General features: G+C 39.3%; 1 protein-coding gene across 3 annotated transcripts in view; it reads right to left on the bottom strand.

The window, feature by feature from the left end:
• shisa6 (shisa family member 6) overlaps positions 1 to 17,458 on the bottom strand; it is a 124,752-nt gene that overhangs the window by 75,263 nt on the left and 32,031 nt on the right. For all 3 annotated transcript variants that reach the window (XM_015385896.1, XM_015385899.1, XM_015385898.1), the window contains exons 4-5: positions 17,004 to 17,099; positions 16,546 to 16,614 (exon numbers count right to left, since the gene is read on the bottom strand). In XM_015385896.1, coding sequence (XP_015241382.1) covers positions 16,546 to 16,614; positions 17,004 to 17,099 — 165 coding nt within the window. The remainder of the gene's footprint in view (positions 1 to 16,545; positions 16,615 to 17,003; positions 17,100 to 17,458) is intronic.

Here is a 17,458-nt window from a genome sequence, read left to right as displayed (position 1 = left end):
TTTTACAATTTTGGTATAATTACTGCTCTAAGTGTGTTGCTCTGTCAGCTGAAGGCATATTTTAGAGTTAATGATTAATTGATTACTAAATTAATGAACGATTATTTCTAACACAGCCTGGTACTACAAGCATGAGAACATTGAACAAGGTCTTTTTGATCCTGAGGTAACGGCTTATGTGCAATTTGGGGAAGTCATCTACACCTGCAACTACTGCAGTATAAAACTGCACACTATCACACAGTTTTATATATTTCCAGTTCACCATAGTCAAATCATGATTAAAGGCTTGCTCATTCCTTCTGCGAACAATACAGGGTTTGCTTTTTGGAATGCTAGTGCTTCTACATGCAGCAACCAATAAATTATCACTTAGGTCATTACAGACACCCAGGGAAGATAATTTATGAGGCACGTTAGTTAATATCAAGTCAATCAAGGTAGATTCATCTGGGCTTTTGGAATTAGGCCTAGTCAAAGAATTGACAAACTGGGTGAGATTAATAGAGTTAAAAAACCTCTTAAACTCATCAGAAGTTGCATTTCACCAGTCCCAGTTCAAATCTCCTGACAAAAGCAGTTCAGTGTAATTTAACTGATCAAACGCTGTTTTAATGAATAGAGTGCCTCTTAGGAAGCAGATGGAGGCCTGTAACAACCAACCACAGTAATATGTAGCCATTTAGCTATTTCTACATTCAAGGCCAACCTTAAGATTTTAATATATCAAGACCATTGTTAGNGCCTGTAACAACCAACCACAGTAATATGTAGCCATTTAGCTATTTCTACATTCAAGGCCAACCTTAAGATTTTAATATATCAAGACCATTGTTAGCATATGGAGTTAATACTGTTGGGATCCTGAGGCTTGCCCTCCAGAGGGCGCCGAGGATCCCCTCATGTTATATGTTTTTCTGTTGGGATCTGGAGATCTGCCACCTGTCTCCAGCAGAGAGCGCTGTGGGTCTCCTGGGCTGGAGCCTCCTGCACACCTGAGGATCATCAGCCCATCAGGGGACCTTCCTACATAAGCAGCAGCCAGACCTGTTTTCGGCGCTGGAGTGTTGACCAGTTTTGACTAGCGGCACCTGAGCCTCTGTTAACATAGAGAATCTCTGTCTTCTCTAGAGAGTAACCAGATTCTAACCAGCCTCTGTCTTCTCTGCTCACAGGAAAGCCCGACTGAAGTCTGTAGCTCTGGAGGAGCTTTGCTTGGAAACCTGCCTGCCTGCCCAGGGAAGCCAAACCTGAAGACTATCAGTCTGAAATCCCCAGCTAGTCCTCAAGGGAGAACTAGGAGATCAACTCAAGGTCTGAACCTCATTAGCATGAAGCTAGACGCCGCTGCTGCTGAGCTCTATGCTGAATCCACATTCTCTGGACCCAACCGGTTCCCTCTCTCCATCGATCAGTCTGAACTTCATCAAGGTACAACCTAAATCTAACCCCTGACAAGTCATCACCGCTGCCTGGCTAACCAAACTATTCATCTCTGCAGATCCTCTGTGATTCCAGTCCCGGACCAGTACCAGAACCTGCTCATTATTATTCTTGTGTGTTCCTCTAAATAAACTGTTAAACTTTTACTCCGTTTCCTGTGGTGTTCTGCATGTGGGTTTAATCACAGAGACCCATCATGACAAATACTCCATTTGAATCATTGAATTAGCTGACATACAGATACAGAGCACCTGAACCACAAAGTTTCCACCTGTTTTCTGCAATAGATCATTTTAGATCAAAATAACTAAGAAGAAATTTATTTTTGGTCTATTCTATTCACTATTTATCAAGAAATTGCATTTTCTGTTAATTCTCTCTATGCTGACTTTCTAAAAGCAGATTTTGAATTTGATGAGCCTTTGTGTTGGAATAACTTGCCGTTTTGAGGAAACAGCAAAGCGCTAAAGAGTGAGTAAGATTGAATGTATTAAGTGTAAAATATATTCCAACTTTGGACCTTTCCTTTCTGATCTGTACACCTCTGAAATGTAACAACAACTAACAGAAGAACTGTAAGTAGGAGGAAGATGAATCATCGAGAAATTTGCAGTGAGGATTTAATGCATGTTTGCTTATTTAGAGATTTCTCTCTAACCTGCCTTAAAGCGTCTCATGATTATCCCTGGCAACATAGTTAGAAGTGCTCAGTGATGAATATCAGAAACTCTATTGCTAAAGAGAAGCCATGTTATCTATGTAAATTGGCTCAGGATGTTGGCAAACTCATGCCCAGTCTCTGGCCAAAAAGTCCGTCCTCAACATGGAATGATTATCATCGGTTTGACATCTTGGATCTGTGAACAGATCCAATTGCTTCCCAAAAAAAATGCCTCTAACAAGAGCCAACAGCGTGACAACACGTCTCACGCAATCAGCCGCAATGTCACACGAGTCAAATAAAGCCCAGACGAGTCCGGCGACATCTTGTCGAGGAAACTGACCGCAGATCCGGTCGGTGCCCCTGGGCTGCGTTGTTCCTTTGTCACGGCCAAATGTAAGCACGGATGCACACATGCCTCCTTGGGCCGGATGCTGGTTTCTACCCTCCGGATCACAAGTTCAATTAATTTCACAGTTGGCAGCACCCGCAGTCATTTCACAGGGTCCTGTTGTCTGGAAGTGGGGAGAAATGGGAAGAATACGATGCGCCTCGAGCTACGGCCACGCGGCTGCTCCTGCTCTTCATCCCCTCCTCTCATGAAGGCTTCAATCGCTCGGAGACACATCCGATCTGATAGGGCCACGGCTCTGCAGCATATTAAAACTCACATCATGCCGATAAGGCGAGATGAGACGGTGCATGCATCTTTGCCGCTGTGTGAAGATGTCTCCCTTCACCTCTTTCAGCTAAAATGTTGGAATTTAGCAGGAAGTGGAGGCCATTATGGAGCTAATTCACACCCAGCAGATCTTTTCCAGAAATGAGATGTAATCTGAGACTCCTAGGTCCACATTTGGATATAAACATCTCCATCATATAAGGTCTAAAAACAGCCTAATACTCAGGATCAGTAGCTTTAATGGACTGATGTGTTTCCATCAACAAAGCTTCTTCAGTAGCGACAGAATTTTATAATTTATTTTACATTTCTTCATCTTATAGTTTATAATTTTAAGATAAAGATGTGATGAGACAATGTAGGACTACATGGTGTTCTTTAGAAGAATTAATATCAAACAACCACTTGTACAGTTTTTCACAAATCAGTAAGATTAGGACATTTTATGAATATATATATTTTATTAAATATTTTATAAATAGTGACAGCCAGGGAAATTAAACCAATATTTTTCAGTTTAATGAATTTTAAACCAAAATATTTAACCTTTACTACAAAAAAAAACAAAACATTGAGATTGTAGAATAAGGCAAAATGAGTGATCCATTTAAATATAAAGGATGAAAAACAGTGGTTAGCCCACCTTAGAATATACGCTAAAGCAAATAGTTAAAACCAAAAAAACAAATTAATTTTTTTTTAGCTCTGTACTGCTAGCATCCTGCTGATGCTGCTAATATTTTATGCAGATGTTGCATGACAACATGCAGAAGAACCCTTTTTTATTTTCTTTACGATTAATGTATTTATTTGGTGTCATTAGAGCCACAGTGAAGGGAGAACAGAGCCACATGTGGCCTTAAGTCACAGATTACGGACTCCTGGTTCAAACTGATACAGAAAGGGCCTGATCTTCAGAAGGTTATGTTTCTACAACAGGTCCAAACCTGTTTGAACGCGCAGAGCAGATCTTTAAAGGAGATGCATAGTGATTTTACATTTCAAATTCATCAGACAGTGTTTGAAAAACATTTTTTGCATGTGTTCCTTTATCAATATGCAGATCAGTTTCTAATGACCAAAGTACGCTTTTTCATGGGTGGAGGATATACAGTTTTAAACTTTTACCACATGCAAAGCTATTTTCCAAGTCAAATACCAAACTTTAGGCGCAGCTTTAGCATCTTTATTTTTCAGTAGATCTAACTAACATTCAAACATTTTTGTGTCATTGTTGCAACAAAGGAGACTTTGGCACAAATATGGCAGACAAGCTTTGTAAAATCAAACCAAATGAAAAAAAAAAAAGAATGATTAAAGATGTTTAGAGAAAAATAGAAAAGGAAAAACACTATTTTCTTTTAGTTTTATACATAGAACTTTGAGATAGGCTACAACGTGCCCTATAAGTATTATTTTTGTATTATAGTTATAAAAAAAATATTAGTATTACCTCCATCTCTATGGCTCAGAACCTCATCTTCCTTTTACAGCTACTCTCAAACTGACTGTATAACACCCAATCTTCTCCTTTAGATGGCTGGAACCTATGTGGTTTGGGAAGCAATCAATGACCCCTCACACCCCCCCATGGACTGTTCTCCCTGCTGTCCTCTGGGAAGAGGCTTTGCAGCATTTGATGAAGGTCCAGCAGATTCTGCAACATCTTCTTCCCCACCGCCATCAGATTGCTGAATGTTGAAAAATACTCTAAATCATGTCACAAACTCTGCATCAAACTGACCATGTTAATGCATTATTTATTTAATCACTGCTGCATTTTAAGAAAATGGAAATGTCATGAGAGCTCTACAAAACCAAATTTCGTTTTGTATACACTATGTATGCGTAATGACAGTAAATGCTTTCTAAGGCTTTTGGAGATCACCTTCAACACGCCCACTTATTGCACAAACTTAGAAACTTTGTGAATTTAGCACCTCTAATCCTTAAAGATCAGGTCAAAAAGCCATATGCTTTAAAGTCAATGACTAAAAGCAAACCAAAACATGCTTAAATCAGACTCTGTGGTCACATGTGCTCAAACTTCTGGCCCTCCTCTTGAGATTGACTGTTTTTTTCAAGGGTGACCTGGTTTCACTTCTATGGCGTGTCCCCACAGCCGGTTAGAGACAAAGTGCAGAAATGACCTCCCGACTCCTGCTGTCTATCCAACTGTCCATTTCCTGTACCACTTATCCTTTTCAGTGTCATTGGAGCCTGACCATGAAGGCGCAGAGACTGGACACTGCTGTTGTGTAAAAAAAAAACTTTTCAGATCACTGGCACAAATCTGAGCACAAGGATGTCACAAAAAATCCTCAAAGTAAAGCAGAAAAAGCTCTGTTATCTGAAGCTGCTGTGAGCTTCAGTCTTCTAAATTTACACAAACCATCTGACACCGATCGCGTTCTGCCAACATTACACACAAGAGCAATGTTTGCTAGTATTATAATGAACCAGGATGCATTCCTGCCGCTGCCCAGCTGGCGTCGCCTCTAATGAGCGCTAAGAAATGTGCTCACACAGGTTGCTGTAACATCCCTGATGGATGGCCTGTGCAGAAAATCCCTGTCTCTGAGTTCACTGCTCCCATTTTGCCTTTACATCTTTAATCTCTTTTCAGTTGAGCAGGCCAGCGAGTGCTGGTTGCTTTTCCAGGACAACACACATGGGACGGTTCTAATCACAGAGCAACTCTTTCAGCTCTCACACCTCTGTCTTACTCAGACGCGCTCTGTATAAAGCCCACAGCCACAGATCATTATGTCACAGCTTTCTGCCGTGCAGAAGCTGATTTCATTTTCCGTCTATGATTTTTTTTCATTTACAAAGCTCCAGTGAATGACGTTCTGTTCGGTGAGAGTAGGATGCAAGTGATTGGGGTCACAGAAAAACCTGTGGGCGGCTCAGCTTTTGCAATTCACGGTAAACACTCTGAGGCGCTGACTAATGAAGCATTTAAAGGAGACCCCACCTGTGTCATCAAGTTGCGGTTGTAATTTCTGAAGCCATTCTGCATACAATTACCATCCATTTGTGCCTGCAGTGAAAGCTCTCGCCACAGCTCGCAATTTGACACTCCAGCAGTACCCGTGCTGGGTGGAGAGGCCAGAGTAAAAGTGGAGGTTTCATGCAGGGGGTAGAGACAAAATCAGGTCCATATAATTTGATGCAGACTTGTTTGCACAAAAAAATCCTGATGAGGTTTATTGTTCTTTTACCAAGACTTTTATTTACTGAAATCAGCTGTTATTGTAGCTCTTTGAGCTTAGAGAAAGATGCAGCAGCTGACAAAGGTGATAATATTTTGATTGTGAAGTATATATAAGTATTTACACTTCAGAGAAAATCTAAAATATGCCCTCTTGTGAGTCAACCAAGCTAAAGAAGTTTTCTTTTACTTCACAAAAAAAAATAGAGTTTAATAGGCAAATAATATTATATACCCTTCCCTTAAAAATATCCATGTTTACATTAATGTAAAGGTAAATGGTTAACAGAAGCCTTATTTTATACTTTAGTCCTGTTTAGTGCCATTTTGCATTTCATTTTAAAATTAGAAAAGATGAAATAAGAAAACCCACGATAATTTATGTTTGTTCCATTTATCTAATAATGCCTTAGCTTTATTCTTGAACCTATATTTCAGTTTTATTGAGACAAAACATTGTTATATAATCAGAAAAAAAGTTTCCATGCATTATGTTCAACCCCTGTACTTTATTTAATTTTACTAAATTTAATTGAAACTAATGCCTTCATAAGTCACATAAATCTACAAATAGAGCCCATCTGAATACTTTAAACACAATAGACAGAGACAATGAAGAAAGTGGAGAAGTTTAAAGCAGGATCAGGTTCTTAAACATGACACAAAGACATAAATATATCCTAGAGCTGTGTTCAACTCTATCACATACATGGAGAGGGGATGGATCAACTACATACCTAATGAGAAAGGATTGTTAATCTTATTAAAACAAATCTGTGACATCATAACACAGATCATCATGAAACAGGCTGGAAGTCTTGCAGCCCACTTCATCCAAACAGGGGTATGATAGACTGATGTTTGGCTAAAGCTATATTTCAGTGGATTTCTGCAATATGAGTTTACCGTCAAGTTGTTTGTTTAAAGGCTGTTTGGAGACAACTGCAGATACCCGCCTAAAAGCCATGAGTCTGATGCAAAGGGACTGATTTCATCTTACGTGTAAAGAGAGGCTTACACATGAGTCATGCCTCTGCCTGCACAGACAGCAGGATTGATTAAAATATCGTTTCCATCAGCAAAAGAGAGACAGACTTTCTGCCGTCTTGTAGTCTGGTTATGTTTCATGTCTTCATATGAGACAGAAAATGCCTTAAACATTTGAATTATGAGGCTAAAGCAAATACTAACAGAATAGTGTTTATCACCATCATACAGAGGCACAACAGTCTGCAAAGCATTTCTGGATGTTAGAAAATACAAATTAGCTACTTTATGCACTTTTTTTCAACTCTTACAACTTCTATCTCTCAAAAGTCTCTCTCTTCTGTCTTTTGCTTGAGATTCAAATCCAAAACTTAATCCTAACTCGTCCCAAGGTCAGCGATCTTAATGAGAAGTAGTTCTAAAGTCTCAACGAATTCAGAAAAGGTAAAAAACTGCAAATCAATGGCTCAATCCAAATCTGGCAAATCTGTAAGGACTCAAGCATCAGAGGTGCCAATGACAGGTGCTGTCTGAATATTAATAGGAAGCAAGATGGCCCCTATTGATACTGTAGGTCCTTTAGCATAGTGACCTTCTGACGTTGCTCTCTAGCATTTAGGATTGTTTATATATGTGTGATAGGACTCGCTGGCACGTCCCACCCATCCCAATACATTGCTTTCTGAAGCCTTTAGTAAACCCAATATTTAAGTTGCTTTTTAATTATATTTACAGTACCTGATCTCTTGTCTCTGTATTTGCTCTGTTTTACTAATGTATTCATATTATTCTTGTTGTTTTAAAATGCTCTTATTCTGGTTTTAGTATTTATTTTTTTTAAATGTCATGTGTTCCCCCCCTCCCCTAACCCATTGGGCCGATGATTGTCCCATAAGGTGGGCTATATGAATAATCTTAACTTGACATGGAATGCTAATATGCACATCATCACATGTTTTGGATTCTATAAAGTAAAGCTTCAGCTGTTCACTACATTTTTGTAACTTTTGTGTGTTTTTTATTTTTATTTTTTTAAAGGCTGTAGTCCCAATCTGACCAATGTATTTCATGTTTCCATTATGTAAAGACATCAGTGAGGCTGAATGTTTCCAGATTCAGCACAGCAGTTCCAGACCCACCTGTTCTCAGCTGCATTTACGTAGATTCTATTCAAAAGTTAAAATTCGCACGTCTCTGTATTCTCTCTTTTTAATCTTAAATGTTTTTAATTTTGAATCACGCTTTTAATTGTTTTTAATTGTTTTCTTTCCCTTTTGCTTATAATGTTTTAAGTAAAGCACTTTGAATTGTTCTGTACATGAAATGTGCTATACAAAAAAACTTGCCTTGCCTTGCCTTGTCTTGCTACCCCGGATAGTATTCTTACTGTTTTAGGGAAGGAAAGGTAAAGGGATAGGAGTTAGGAGCAACAATTTACCAATTTGTAATCACCCAGAGTCAAGTCTGAAATGTAGGCCAAAGCTTTTACCACTCTGCTGCAAACTCGTAAATATTGTGAAGGTTATATGGTCTGGATCAAAACTGCTCCAATCACCAAAGTCGAGCATTTTTCCAAACAAACGCTACATCTCATCAGGCTTGCCTCAATGCAGCCTCATAGCTTATTGTTCTCATACCAACCTGAGCTCTCCTCGTTCTTATATGGAGTCTGATTGGGGGTTCTGTGCTGACAGAGGTGCTTCCACATGCAGCTCTGTCTCTTCCTTTTCCTCTTATTTTAGTCATTGACATAATAAGGTATGAGAGATATTGACAGATGGAGGACAGGTGAAACCAATCTGCATCTCAAAAGGATTTAACACGTTATGTTTTGCTTTCTCATGGCTCTCCCATTCAATTCTCCACTTTGTTAGGCTGCTAACAGAATTTCACGGTGCAGCAGCCTGCGGCCTTCACAGAAGAGGACGTGAAAGTGGAGCTTGACTCATTCATGACTTTGCTTTCTGAGCTGCAGCTGGACAGGTGAACTAATGCGTATTAACCTCAGCACATGGTTCATTAGCACATGGGTTAAAAATACATTTATAATTAAAGTGCTCCATTATTTTTCCAATAAATATGTTGAAGTTGCTGGTTTAACCTTAGACAGCCCCTTAAACTATTGTATAAAACCTTTTGTGGCTCAGGAGAAGACTTTATTTTCCTGCATTTCTCTGGATTACATCTTCATCTTCTGTAATTTCAATATATTAAAATGCCTGGAAACTCTCTGTTGTTCATTTATATTTTGTCCTTTTGAGTAAATGCTTTTATCTTTGGCTGCAATAAGAGCAGCAAGTCTTTTGGGGTTTGTCTCTACCAGCTGCATTTATTTAATATCGCCTATTTCTCTCCCTTAATCAGATAATCAAAAACCCTAACTAAAGAAAAAACAAACAAACAAACAAAACAACAACAACCCTGCATTGAAATACAACAGTTTAAGCAAACTAGATTAAGAAATAACAAAATGGAGAAAAATATTTCCAATAGCGGTGCAGTTTGAAGTCCTTCCTTGAACCAAGAACATTCTGCATATTTGTTGATCAGTTCTTCTATGCTTGTTTCTGAATGTCTGCTTCTGTCTCCTTGAACCCCAGTCAGCCTCTGCAGATGGTCGCTCACACTGAGCCTGGTTCTGATGCAGGTTTCTTCCTGTTAAATGGGAGTTTTCCTCTCTACTGTCACTGCATGCATGCTTGGTGTGCGGATTGCTTTTGAATAAATGAGTTGATGGAATCAGCTGGTTTTCCTTAGATATAAAACTTTGAACCAATCTGACTGTATGATCTGGTTGAAGTTCCTTGAGATGACATGTTGTGAATTGTTGCTTTCTAACTAAACTGAATTTAATTAGATTTCAGCAGTTTTTTCTTTTATGGTTTCCCTGCATGTAGATCCATCCATCTTCTCATCAGTGCTTATCTGTCCCTGCTGAAGGAAAAATCCCTGCATAATCTGCACATATTATGTCTGTGTGCTCAGTTGGAAGTCAGCCCTGGATTATTTACGGATGTAAGCCAGAAAGTTCTGTTTGATGCGGTTGAAGCTGAGCAAAGCTTTACAATGTTGAGCCCAATGGCAAACTTATATGACTTTTTTTTCACCAACTAAGGCTTTCCTCATCCCCCTCCTGAATCTCCTCAAAAGTCACCAATGGCCTCTTGGTTGGTTTACTAATTGTTGCTCTTCTTGCCTGGAAAGTTAGTTTAGGCAGGTATCGATGTCTCTATAGGTCTACAGTTGAGTCACATCCTTTCCATATTTAGATGACTAATTAAACTTCTCATTTAACTTCTCTACAACCTGCTTTAGGGCCAGTCTGCTGTGCTCAGTGGTCTTCATTGGTTCCCTTATTAATGTTCCCTTAATAAAAGCAGCTTGGTTTGTAATGGGATTAAATTACACACAGGTGAACTCTATTTATAAGACTTCTGATTGCACCTGGTTGACTTTCATTTTTTCCCCCCAGCTTTTTACTATCATTACACTGTCACAAGTACAGAGCATCGGAATCAACTCTCTGAATTTAACCCATCCCCTTGGGGAGCAGTGGGCTGCCATTGTGTGGGACCCGGGGAACAGTGTGGGGTTAAGGGTTAAGGGTCTCTATACCCTATAACCTAGGCAACACTCCCCTGACAGTTACCTTGGATAAGGTGAATACTTTTGCACTGTAGCTTTAAAAAGCCTTCTCTTTTATTGAAGCATTAATCTTCTAATCACACTGAATACAGAACTGAAGACTTTTTTTTTTAACCAACTTTTTGAGATAAATGATGATAACTCATCTACAGCTCCATGGAAAGCAATTTTAGCACTTGCACATCTGAAGATTGCATAATTCTTCACACTCATATTTACTCTCAGCGTTTGTTCTGTTAAGCACTTTTGAAACAGTTTTGGTTGGGAAACTAATTTTGCCATGCTCTCTCTCTACCTATTCTGTTCACTTCTCTTTCAAAGTTCCACATGCATTAAGTTTTACGTTTTGAGAATGACATGCTGATTAGAAGCACTTTCATGCAACAAAAGGTCAACTTTGAATCTAATAAGTGTTCTGTGTAAACTTTTACTAAATGAATAGAATCTCAGAAAGTTTTTTTCCAATAAGCTTCTGATACTGGTTGAATAAGTGTGAAGGTACAAAAAAAGAATATAGTAAGTTGAACGGTTATACTGATTATACATGGGCTGTATGCGCTCATAGTTTGAGATAAGAGAAGTGTTTAATATGAAGAGGTAAAAGGAGCCGACCTTCGTTACAGTGAGCTCCTCAGATGAGATTTCTATAAACAAACATGCTCTACATAATGCATGAGGACATGCTGGATGAGACAGAGTGTTAAGAGGCTATCTCTGTGTGTGTCAGGATGCAGTGAATGAATTTCATTATTAGACTTGCCTGTGTGATTGGAAGACTTGTGGGATTCTCAGTGTGTGAGTTTCATGTAACCGGCCTAATCAGGTTCATTAGCCCGCTATTTAACGTCCAGAAGAGATGAGGAGACGAATCAGCTCACATTGTGCATTTGGCAGTTGTGTCTCCCCGCTGGTATGAATCAAGCTCATTGAGAAAGAGGCGGAAATTGCCACTTTGGCAAATACTGCACTGACTTAAAATGACCTGATAAAGGCCAATCAAAGCGTTAATGGGGCCTGAAAACTGCAGCAACAAAGGATTTGCATAGATTCACTGATCAGGAAGGTCACATCCACGGTTACACCTTTTATTTGAGTTTGGAAATTTGAAGGTTTTAAGTTAATTTAACCATAACTGAAAAACTTTAGCATCTTTGGTCTGACTTTGAACATGCATTCAATTTTTGTGAGTTATTTTGCATTAAAGCCGATAAAAGCATCGGACCATTGCAACATCTCTAGTTTGTTTATTTTTCAGACATTCTCTTCTACAGTTTCTGTTGTTCCTGTTTGGCTGTGACGCCATCCTGGAGAGAAACATCAGCTGTGCTGCTTCCATCAACACCCTTATTTATAGATGCTGGAGATCACCCTGTTTTCCAGTGTAGTCCTGTTTCTCTGACTGTGACTGGCTGGATGTGCTCTCTTCATCCTCTGACATGGGAGCTGGCTCGGAGCTCGTCTGCCTGGCTGTGTGTTTCCTGGACGGGGCCGCCTGTGGAGGTTGCTTTTTGTATCTCTGCTTCTGTCTCCTTGAACCCCAGTGGGCCTCAGCAGATGGCCGCTCACACTGAGCCTGGTTCTGCTGGAGGTTTCTTCCTGTTCAAAGGGAGTTTTTCCTCTCCACTGTCGCTACAAGCATGCTTAGTGTGAGGGATTGTATTTGATTCAATGAGTCGATGCAATCAGCTGGTTTTCCTTAGATAGAAAACTTTGTATCAATTTGACTGGATGATCTGGTTGAACTGGAAAGTGCCTTGAGATGACATGTGTTGCCAAGTTGGCGCTATGTAAATAAACTGAATTGAAATTGAATTGTTGTGACTATAAGTAAATCAGCTGTTGGGAAAAAAAGAACACTTTTTCAAGCAGTGTTTTTGTTCATTTGTTTTTCTCAAATGGTGTTTTTTTGCTGCTGAATCACCTTAACAGCTGCAGGTGGTGAACAGCTTCACGTTTGAAATGCATTCTTAAATATTTTATGTGGTCTGGTTCAGTGGAATATCATTTAATTAACATCAACCATGGTCCATTCTCAAATGTTTTCTCCTTTTGTTGTCACATCTAGTCACTTTGTATCTTTGTGTTTTTGTAATCAGAGTCATGATTAAATGTGTAATCATATTTAAGGACATTTGTCTGAGTTTGCACAGCACCCTGTTTCAAAATGACCCTGTTTGTCTTCCCGGACACATTTCTGCATAACGTGGACAATTTTCTGCAATTTTCTTATTTTGCACCTCAGTTAGAATCAGACCCTAACTGTTCGCCAGACAAGGCCTACACATTTTTTCCAGTATTGTAAAGTCGGGAGGGAGCATTAAAAAAACTAAGGCATCCTTTTTGGTGGAACCCAATAATCTGACATGTTTGACACGTTAACTTGACTCAGACTTGATGTTTTAATTCTGGCTTTTCTGAGCGACTTTTATGAAATATCCCTCTGATCCTCGGGATCCACTGTCCAGCAGAGCACTTCATGGCATGCATACTGTAGGAGCTAATCATTAATAGCAGGTTTGCTGGAGCAGCAACATATCTAACACATGATGAACAGGATTAGTAATCACTACATTAGAAGACTTAAGAAATTAAAACCTTATAAAAAATGAGGGATCATCAAAAGCAGCACTTAGAGTTACACAAAATGTCTTTCATATTTTCATGTTTAAATGTTTTTTTATACACCAACATAAATTAGAAGATAAGAAATTGAGTGACAACAGCTCACAGCTGTTCAGGTTGTTAAAGCTTTTCAACAATTATCTTCAAGAAAACCTACAAATATCTCTAAATTTCATGTAACTGGCTTCAATTTGAACAAACAGCTCAAAACCATTATTCTTTTTTTTTTCTTGGAAATTATTTTGTTTTTTATAGGAAAAAAGAATAAGATCTATGGTATAAAAAAGCATGTTGCACACACACATAAAGCATAAATATCCTGTTAAAAATGCGTTGCATGGTTCCAGTTAGTAGCAGTGTTGCCTTGCAGCAAAAAGGTCCTGAGCTGAGATTGCATGCTTTATCAATGATGGACTTTAAAAACAGTCCAGAGCGTTTCTTTCCTCCTTCCCGTGATCAACCAATAACAGGAACATGACCCCACAGCTCCATACGACCAAGCAGGCAGAGACAACAAAGGGAGTGGCTGATGGTTGCATAACTGTACAAAAATTATGTACATTATACAAAATACGGGTCTAAATTGCAAAAGATGCATGAGACGCAGAATAAGTAGTTACTGAAACTGATGAGAGGAATCAGTTGGGAGTTTCTAGTTTAAACAAGGGGTGAGTCATGTCTTTTAGATTGAATCGATCTGAAGCGTAGCCGTCAGGTTGGTGAACACGAAGGTGCAGCGAGCTGATGACTTCAGATGACATGATTTCATCGATTTGAGATTTTCAAAGTTTAAAGTTACAGTCTCCTCCAGTTCACATAACGAACAAAAGACGGAGAAGCAAAATCAGTCAGTAATGGAGGTAAACAGGGGCAAGTGATCCCTTCTCGGCGCACTTTAACACCCCTCCATTTGCACTCATGTTCCGCCACACATAGTCAGAAACTGTTGCCTGGAGGGATTACAGCATGGGGTGGGTGTGGGAGCACGGCAGCAAAACTTCCCAATAAGACAAGGTCACCTTAAGTGGATTGGGGGATTGTGTGTGTAAGGGGTGGCTGAGTGGGTGATGTTATTCCCTCGGAGGAAAACAGGGAACAACTCATGAAAAAGTAATTAAGCAGGATGCACATGAGTGGATGCTACAGGCGGGCAAAGCGAGGGGGGGATAAAAAAACCTAGAGGTCAGGCGAACTGTTTGTACACAAGACGCCGAAGAGATGTTCACTAAACACAGCAGCATCGTTAAACCTGAAAGACTTCTTCAGACACTTTTCTATATACATTTTTTTACTTTCACAATGTCATCAAGGTGACACTTTGGATATCTATATGCAGAATTTTATGTTTTTGGTAAAGTGGGAAAGTTTTAAATGGAGTGGAATTGCCTTGAGGTGCAGCTGCTGAGTTAAATCGACTAAATTGATGGATTTTTCTGGGAAGCTCATAAACGAACACGTCTTCTTACTAAAACAGAGTTGATTTAGAACCCACGTTAATTAAATTGTCACCTTTGGCCATTAGAACAATTTTTTATTATTTTGGAGTTAATTTTCTGAGTTCTGTTTCTACAAAGGTTGAAATAAGAAAGGAAACCAAATAGAAACCAAATAGAAATTGTCTCACATTTTATTCCTTAAAGGTGTTACAGTATAACCTGGTATTTTACATATATCCTACAATCCTTCCAAAATGGCCTTTTTCCCCATTTTATTAGTTTTACGATAAAACTGTTTAAAATATGGAGCTCATTTTGACCCTTTTTTTCCTCGCAAGGGTATACACCAGAACTTAACCAGAATGTATAGGCATTTATGCAGTGTTAGCAACATTAGCAGTTAGCCGTGGTTCATTTATTATTTTTACACAATAATTAAAAGGTTCCAGAAGCAGCAACTTTTACTGACTGCCTGGAGGTCATTCCTTGATTCTTAAAATCATCCATTTTGATGAAATAGAATAAACTGAATTTTACAAAAACTAAAAATGCAAATATATTACTTTAAGGCTCTGGGAGTTAATTCTGCCAATATAAAGTGTTAACTATAAACTAAACCAAGACTAACAGTATTTACTGAATGTTGCCCATCTGTCAGTCTGCTTCCTATTGTCAGGAGGAGTTTGAGCGGGTCAGAGAGGCGGCCAGCGGCTCCATGTCAGAGAAAAGACCACCGCTTTAAGGAGACAGCCTCTGTCATCATGGCAGTAATATGTCAGCTGAGAGGTGCAGTAGTTGGCGAGGCAGCGTTCAGAGCAGGTATGCAATATACAAAGTATAGAAAGAAAGAAGCAATCTCTTTACATGCATTTTAATTTTAGCTTCCAGGTATAAATGAATCAATGTAGGCTAACATGTTCCCATTATTTTAAATATGTAAATATTTGAGTGGTTCTTCATCTTTACCTTCATCCAGATCATCTGCTATTGAAGCTGTGTTAAAGGTATTGTGGAGGACTCGCACTAACCACTTAAAAAGAAAATGTGCGTGCAAGAGGATGCACAAGCCTGTGTCTCCTCGTACACACCCTTTTTAAAATGTGCTGTTCTCATAGCTATACAAGCTTACTGTGCCCCAACGTCCGCTCCAACCCCTAAATCCCTCAATCACTATATAGAGCGGGGACTATATAGTGGACTTTATAGCAAACTCAGTTAACTGACAGACGATCACTGCTTTTATCTCCGTTGGTCACGTAACTCCTCCTCCACTGTGCTGGGCCTGCTCCATCTTTGTTATTAGGGCCATTCTGACAGCGAGTTCCATAATGTTTGGTGAGGGAAGCTCTCCAAGCAAAGCATTCTAGGATATATCTGCCTCTACTGAGGCCTTTCTTTTCTTCTCATACACTTCGTAGACACTTTTTCTCTTATAACCCTTGGCCATTTTCAAAGAATCGTGGTGAGAAAGGTGAGCTTCAATGACTGTCTGAAACCGTAGCTCACCAAACACATGTGGCTGAAAGGGCGCATTGGCAGGAAAAGGTAGGTAGCACGTAGGACGGCCTTGCTTCAACATATCACCAGAATGATTGACAATTAAGAGGACCACTGATTTAGATGATCCACCCGGAAATAAAAGTTTGTCCCCTATACCTGTAATGTCTGACATTCTCAACTGTCCGCATAAATCTTGCAGTTCCGCATTCATGCAGACCTGCAGCAGAGCCTCCATCAGAGGAAACAGTTTGGACTGCTGACCCCATTTATCCACTGTGTGTGTGAATCTGATCTAGAAACGGCTTCTCTTACCAGATGCAAGCAGTAAAAAGATGGAGGTTTTTGGAGGACATACCGTAAGACATGGGAATGTCCATGTCACCCTGCCAGGACATCTGCCCCGATTCGTCTATGGATTGTTGCGCTGTTGAAACACAAACACGTCTCTCATGAAGTTATGATCAAATTAAAGACAACAATAACAGAGAAATCTACAACTGTGTCATGCTGCCTTTCACACTGTCTGCCCACAAAGTTTGGACGTGTTACTTTGTCTTTAGAAGGATGTGTAAGATCTTTGCAAGATGTCACTTCAAGCCATTATGGACTGTAATGTCCAAGTTGTACTTATCAAAAACAAAAGTCACATTCTTTCTTTCTTTTTTTCTTTTCCGAAAGCTTAGTTCTGTGCAAAGTCCTTTGGCAGAAAGATGTATGACAACATGACGTTTTGGCTTAGGGATTCAAGTCCTCATTTTTCTGAACTTGAGCTTTGAGCTGTGAAGTGAAGCAGACATTAAGAGGATGGGCTACCTTTCAAGTGGCCACGTCCGAGCGTGACAAACCCAGAAGAGATGAAGTTGTGCATGTCTTGTCCTCCAGTACGCAGGTTTTCTTTGCCGTAATGACCTTATGGAACAGAAAAGGTAGAAGACATAGTTAGTTATGCATGTATATTTCTTTACTATAACTTATTACTGTGAATATTTCTGAAAAATCTGTAAAAGAAAATCAAGAATCAATAATAACTTTTCCCCAATAGGTTGTGAGATTTACTTAGACTTTTTATCCAAAGTATAATGCATTTTCCTGAACAGATGAGGTGTAACGGACACACATGGCTGGAAGAAAAAAACTACTGATTCCAAGAGCAAAGCATAAGATGATGTCAGAACCTGTTCTATGTGCCAGTAAACTTAAATCTAAGGGGTTATATGAAGCTGCTCCACACACTGTCCTATCACATAAGATTGGTGATAAAAATGAAA

Source organism: Cyprinodon variegatus, unplaced genomic scaffold, assembly GCF_000732505.1.
Source record: "Cyprinodon variegatus isolate N-32 unplaced genomic scaffold, C_variegatus-1.0 Scaffold351, whole genome shotgun sequence".
NCBI lineage: Eukaryota > Metazoa > Chordata > Actinopteri > Cyprinodontiformes > Cyprinodontidae > Cyprinodon > Cyprinodon variegatus.
The sequence above is the reverse complement of the archived record's forward strand: the minus strand, read 5'-3'. Positions and strand labels throughout refer to the sequence as shown.